Consider the following 7,339-nt stretch of genomic DNA (forward strand, 5'->3'; position numbering starts at 1 on the left):
AATCCCCAGACGATTTTTAAGACCCTGAACTCAGGGGCCTATCCCTTAGTTCTTTTTGGAAGCCCACCTAGGTGTTTATCGAGCATGTCCAGTGCTGAGTCTCTGCCCCTGAGGAATTTAGAATGTGGTCATGGAGACCTCACGCACATAGCTGGATCTACGGTGGACAGTGCAAAATGGCTTATAACAGCCCAGCACTCGATCATGTAGAGCCTGGTGCTGTTTTTTGTTTGTTGTGTGAATCTTTCTAATTGACACCTTCCATAGAATGTGAGATCCTTAAAGAACTGAACTCTCTCTTGAGTCAACAAACCTTTGTTGAGCAACTGCTCTCTGCCTAGCTCTGTGCTGGGACTGTGGGGTATGAATAAGAATAACCAGCACTATAAAGAATCTCACTGTATAGCAGGGAAGATTAATGCACAACTCCTAGGAATTGCAGTGCAGTAGTCTAGGTACTGGAATGCAGCACAAAGAATAACTAATTGCCTGAGGAAGAGTTCCTTAGAGGCAGGAATATTGACTTCGGTTGAATAGGAAGAAGGCCATTCTGAGCCTCAGTAGAAGGGGACTAGAAAGTAGCAGCCCTGGTGGAAAGAACAGAACTCACAGGTGGGGAGAACGAAAGAGCATGTTGAGTTTGCAGGAGTTTGCTCTGGTTGGAGTTTAGGAGTGTCTGTTATACTGGGGGAGGGGCGGGAGATGAGTTAGTTTGGGTACCACTTTAAGAAAGGCTGAGAACATGATGTTGGAGAGACTAGACTTTATGGGTAATAGCCATCGAAAGTTTTTGAGCAGTGATATAGTTGGATGTGAGTCCAAGAAAGATCACTCTGGCCAGCATAAAAGCTGGTTTTGAAATAAGAAAGAGCTTGAAGCAGCAAGGCTCTTCATGGGTCCACCGTGAACCAACTTCTACCTAAAACTGTACAGTTAGGAACCAGTGAAGACTTAAAGGTGGAGAAGAGGGAACTGGATGGGTATTCACTGAGAGGTTCATTCAGCAAACATTTCTGGAGTGCTCCTTGGGGATAAAATAAGATACAACAGTTTTAAAAGGCAACATCACGATTTCCTGATTTCCAATTTCATTTTGAAGGTGAAGGGTATGGAAGTATTTGGTACTTAATAGGTACTCAGCTGTGTGTGTGAGAGAGAGAAAGAAAGAGAAAGATGGATGAATAGCGCCCTGGGAAGGGTAGAAGTTTAGGCCAACGTCTATTGAATTCCATTTTAGACAGAATGGGTTAAAGATACTTTCAGAACATCCCCAAGGAGGGCTCTAGTAGGCACCTGAAAATCCAGGTATGTGAACTGGACAGTGATGAATGCTGCAGTTATATACTTGGGAGTTTTTAATGCGTAAGTGATAGTTGAAGTTGTGGACTTCAGGACAATTGCCTGGAGCTGTATAAAACATAAAGAAACAGTAGACAGAGTCCTGGGGACTACTGACAATGAAAGGGCGGGTGATAAAAAGAAGCCAGGGTCGGGGACTGACTCACTGAGAGAAATGTAGGGGAGGAAGCAGGCGAAGGCAGCATCTCAGAAACCAGATGAAGACATGGCTAGAAAATAAACATAAGCCTACACATGCAATCGATACATAGTGGATCTCCTGGAAATGGAAAAGCATAGCCTGTTCCTTGCAAAATAAGTCTGAAGAAGACATGTTTTCCAGAAGTGCACATCCTTTACTCTATGAATATAGATTGGTCTCGCAGAATAACAACAACTGAGCTTACAGTGTATTGTCACCCTGCTTATTTAACTTCTGTGCAGAGTACATCATGAGAAACGCTGGGCTGGAAGAAGCACAAGCTGGAATCAAGATTGCCGGAAGAAATATCAATCACCTCAGATATGCAGATGACACCACCCTTATGGCAGAAAGTCAAGAGGAACTAAAAAACCTCTTGTTGAAAGTGAAAGAGGAGAGTGAAAAAGTTGGCTTAAAGCTCAACATTCAGAAAACGAAGATCATGGCATCTGGTCCCATCACTTCATGGGAAATAGATGGGAAAACAGTGGAAACAGTGTCAGACTTTATTTTTGGGGGCTCCAAAATCACTGCAGATGGTGACTGCAGCCATGAAATTAAAAGACGCTTACTCCTTGGAAGGAAAGTTATGACCATTACTTTCCATTAGAGACATTACTTTGCTGACTAAGGTCCATCTGGTCAAGGCTATGGTTTTTCCAGTAGTCATGTATGGATGTGAGAGTTGGACTGTGAAGAAAGCTGAGCACTGAAGAATTGATGCTTTTGAACTGTGGTGTTGGAGAAGACTCTTGAGAGTCCCTTGGACTGCAAGGAGATCCAGCCAGTCCATTCTGAAGGAGATTAGCCCTGGGATTTCTTTGGAAGGAATGATGCTAAAGCTGAAACTCCAGTACTTTGGCCACCTCATGCGAAGAGCTGACTCATTGTAAAAGACTCTGATGCTGGGAGGGATTGGAGGCAGGAGGAGAAGGGGACGACAGAGAATGAGATGGCTGGATGGCATCACAGACTCGATGGACGTGAGTCTGAGTGAACTCCAGGAGTTGGTGACGGACAGGGAGGCCTGGCGTGCTGCAATTCATGGGGTCTCAAAGAGTCGGACACGACTGAGCAACTGAACTGAGCTTACAGTGTAAACAAGATCTTTGTTGTTTTGTGGAACTCCTCTCCAGGGATAAATGAATTCTCTCAAATTTCTGTTCATCAGTCTAAATTTTACATTCAATTGAGTGTTCAATCAGAGTTTAAAATGATTCTGTGACTGTGAATGCTTAGAAAGTTGTGCTTTGGTAAATTGAAAATAATTTTTCTAAAGTAATGGGCTAATTTGAAGTCTATGTTCTTTTTCTTGGTTTGATTTTTGGAGCCTACATTGTGAGGCATATTCCACTGACTGTGACAAAGTGTTGTGCTGCACTGGGGATATGGTGGGGGGCCAGCTTCTGAAACCATTCATTATTGGGGAGAGGCTGGCACTCAGTAGGGCAAACAGTGGATGCTATTGAATGAATGGATGATGTCCTATTGTCCCTCCTAAATATTAATCCACATCTCAAAGGTGTCTGCATTCAACGAAATGAAAAAGAAAACATTTTGAAACTCAGAACTGAGTAATTAGAGATTAAAACTACTGCTTGCTCTTTCTCTTTCTTGTGCGGACAGTATTGTGCACAGAAAGCTGCCCTCTGAAATCCCATTAGAGCCACTGACTCTGTAAAAGCTTCTTGGAGAAAATCTTTTCTAAAGAATGAATGTTAGAATGTGGCCTTCGAATTCCCAGAGACTTGTATTTTTCAGATTATTCAACGTCTGGATTTAGTTTATTCTTTCAACAAATATTGATCGTCTCTTCTATGCTAGGCACTGAGAAAATGTAGTGAATAAAACATTAGAAGATCCCATTTTCCTGGAGTATACATTCTAGCCAGAGGAGAAAGGCAATAACAAATAAGGATGTGATGTGTGTCAGTGGTGATGAGGGCTAAGGATACAACTAGAGCAATGAGAGGAGGTGGGGAGGGTGGCAGTTTTTGGTGCGGTGGGTATGGAAGGACAGGTAGACTGAGACACAAGCTCAGTTGCAATCCCCTTACAGCTCACCCCAACCAGCAGAGGGCTGGGGTGAGGGCAGAGGTGTGTTTTGTGAATGCAAACATCAACCCAACCACAACCCCTTAGTCTTAAACATTATGATATATAATTTAGATAACAGCTGTCAAAAACCAACTCTTTGATTATAATGGTAAGACAATTTTTGCAGGTGACTTTAAAATAAAACCACTTCCATTATTCAAAAATCCAGAATGACAATCAGCTCTTAGAAAGGACTAAAATGACCTACTAGTGCTCCTTCTTTCCCCGCCCCCCGCCATGGAGACTTTTGCTCCCCTGCTGAGACCATGTATTATATCTAGTTTCACATCAAAATGAATTTTTGCTGCTAAGTTTGAAAACCGCCTGAAAATAGCAATTAATATTGGAAAAGCTGACAGAACCTTAAGTGTAGTGGCATGATTGGTACTGCTATAATTATGTGACTGAGTGTATACATGTCTATGTAAACACAGTATGAAAACACACTTGGTGTCCAGGACAGTGGATCAGTGCATTTTCTTGAAGCTAAATGAGGGGAAAAGAGAAGGAGAGGAAGTTGGTAGAATCTTTCTAGATCTATATATGTAGATGCTCCTAGTTTTTCTTACATCTATATATGTGGGGCCCTAAATGGGAAACCTTAAAAAGAAGGGCTAGCTTTGCGGTTTAGAGCTAAGATGGCGCCTGGCGGAAGAGATGAGGGCGCAGCTTAAGTTGTTTGTCAAAATTTTTGATTGGCTCTCTTGATTTCCGTGCACGTGGGCAACGCGTGATCACCATAGACCCCTGTCATGATGTAAGCACGTGGTAATCTGACCTTTAACTTGATAGGTAGAACTATGGAAAGTCCCTCGCAAAACCCCCCCTGCTTGCCTGTATGAACCAGGAGCTTGCGACAATAAAGCGGAACTGCTTAGACAGAATCCCTGTCGCGTCTGATTGCCTCTCGCTCGCCAGAGGGGCTGGGTTGGCAGACAGCAGGCTCACTTTTCCTCGGGACCCTTCAGCTCTGCTGAGGGAAGTTCCACTGCCTCTCTCTTTCTGCAGAGCGCCCCCCGCATATATAAACTTGTTTCTGAAATTATTTTCACACTCATTGCCTCATTTGATCCTCACAACTTGCTGGGGGTGGGGGGAGGCAAGGGAGGTTTTATTCTTCCCATTTAATAGATGTGAAAACTCAGTGAGTCAGCTAGGATAACTTGAGTTTCTTATCTGAAAAATGAGGAGACTGGACTCATGCCATCTCCAAGGTGTCTCCTAGTTTAATAGTTCTATGACTTTTTTTCCTGATTTTCCTGAGGTGACACTGCTGTCTAATGGTAGAGATCCCCTTTTAAGTCCAAACCCCTTTCTGCCACACATTTCCTCCTTATATTCTTCAAACCCTTTACAGCATGTTTAATCATCTGTAAAACGTAATGTCTACTGCACAAGGTTGTTGAGAAAATTGTTGAGGGGATTAGAGGGAAGGCTTGTGAAGCACCTAGCAAAGTGGCCGCTTGTATTATTATTGCCATCACTGTGACTAATAAGAAGGGAGTGTTGTATCATGGAAAGAGCGTTGGCATTGGGAGTCAGGTCAGTTCCTAGTCACTCTCTGATGTGTCATCTTGGACAATGAGCTAACCCTTCTGAGCATCCTATAGAGGGGAGCTGAAAATCCCTATCTTGATGGGTCATTTGAAGACTAAAGGAGAGGATGTACGTAGGGCACCAGTCCCCATGTCTGCCATGTCCCTGATGCTCAATAGACAGTTGGCAGGTATGAATGATAAACGAACTTTCAAAAGAAACTGGGATATATTTTCATAATTCTCTCAAAACCCGAAGTGGTATTTCATAGAGGTAACGTATAATCTTGAAATTAACAGAGGCATACAGTCATCTTTTAAACAAATAAAAGGAAAAAGAAGATTCTGAAGTTTAGTCATTCTGTGCACATCTCAAAGGGAGAAGAAAAATTCACTTGCAGCCAGTAGTTAGTAAATGTTCATTGTGGAGTTTCAGGTCAGAGGCTCTTCTGAAATCTGGTATATATTTTTATCAAGTCTTCCCATGCTCGCCGCTATAACAATCAGATAGGGTTATGCAGTTTACTTAGAAAAGCTTGCTTGCCTGCATTGTACCACTTTCTTTGAAAAGTAACCACTTGAATAACCGTGAGGAACTGCTTTGCCGTAATGATGACCCTTATGAGGGATCCAGGAGAGCTGGAAATCAAGATCCTATAGTTCTGTCTCTGGCAGTATGGTCATGGAAAAGGCTGGTGGCAGAACTGAAGTGGATTGTGGTAACTTGTCTCTGTGGAGGATTTCTCGGTACTGAATTTCCAGGGCACAATAAACTAACATTTACAGGCATCTGTGGCCACATGCTCTGGAGCTGAGTTATGGATGTGTTGGCAGCTGCTAAGGAGTTGCAAGGTGGGTAGCACTGCCCTGGACCTGTTATTCTAAAATCTAGTTGATGATTTAAACCACTGGACCCAAGAGAGGTATGTATCGTACAAAAAACCAATGTTGAGTCCCATATTATTTATTACATGCATTGTTTGAAGGTGATAAAACATAGCACTGGACATTTAAATATGACATTTTTCTCTTATTTGATGTATATCTATCCTGGAAATGAGTCTCACTGTGTCTGCCCATCCTTTGTGGATATCTCAAGACAACTGAGTTTTCTACCTGAGAGCTGTACACTAAATGCTTTGACCAATGTCTGTTATGTTTGGTTGCCTTCCAGTTTTAAAATGTGTGAATTTCCTTTTTAATGTTCTAGGGGAAAGCAATGGTATTCGCCCCACGCCGAGGGAATACTTTAAACCAGTTTTGCAATCTAGCTGAAAAAGCTGGTTTCTCTGTCCAAAGACATGAAAATTATGATGAACACATTTCAAACTTCCACTCCAAGGTTAGTTTTCTGCTTGTGTTAGATAACACTTTAATCCGCATTGCATTTTGAAGAGATCATGGTCTTTTTGGCAGGTAACCTAAATATTTGATTAAAGGACTCCTTAGGTGTGCTGCTTCTGAACAGCTATTTGTATCTGGTTATTTTGTGTGGCAAAGCCATCTTTTATCTTTGCATGTCTAGAAGGATTTTACAGAAACCATTCCTGTTTACTCCTTTCTCTGAAACTAACTAATCTCTTCATTCATAATAGACTGATTTGTAGGATGCAGGGGAGGTGGCATAGAATGAATGATAAACAAGCATTTATATTTTAATGAAAAAACCTTCAGCTTTTAAGTAGGTTAAATGCTTAGCTGCAACTGAAATAAATGGAAGGTGAATGTCTAATTGTATCATGTTAGACTGTAAATCTTTATCTCCACTTGCTTTATGGCTGGGTCAGTTGGCAGTTTGAGACTGTTAAATCTCACAGAATTTCACAGTTGTGGGGTTATATGTCAGATCGAGGCGCTACAAGATTTAGGTCAAAAGCACTTATCTGAGAGTGATTTCTAAGCTTGCTTACATAAAGCAATGTTATCAGCCTTTTTTATTATTTATAGGTATAGAGCAATATAGGACACTGAGAGGCCAGCGTTCCACTGAAAACTTTTCAGGAATCTCACATTTGCTAATACATATCACAGTTACTCGTAAAACATGGATTTCTTCTGTAATTTTGTACCTTACAGAAATCTCCCTTCTCTGAGCTAGTCTGACCTTCGCAACAGACTTTGACTTGTCAATTTTGCAAGTCATGACCGCAGAAAAGTAAAGGCCTGA

General features: G+C 41.8%; 1 protein-coding gene across 1 annotated transcript in view; it reads left to right on the forward strand.

Moving 5' to 3' along the window:
* The window catches only part of CAMKMT (calmodulin-lysine N-methyltransferase), a 420,005-nt gene that overhangs the window by 407,026 nt on the left and 5,640 nt on the right, over positions 1 to 7,339 (forward strand). Inside the window, exon 10 of the mRNA XM_052649043.1 lies at positions 6,383 to 6,514. Within this exon, the coding sequence (XP_052505003.1) occupies positions 6,383 to 6,514 (132 nt within the window). The remainder of the gene's footprint in view (positions 1 to 6,382; positions 6,515 to 7,339) is intronic.

Source organism: Budorcas taxicolor, chromosome 11, assembly GCF_023091745.1.
Source record: "Budorcas taxicolor isolate Tak-1 chromosome 11, Takin1.1, whole genome shotgun sequence".
Lineage (NCBI taxonomy): Eukaryota > Metazoa > Chordata > Mammalia > Artiodactyla > Bovidae > Budorcas > Budorcas taxicolor.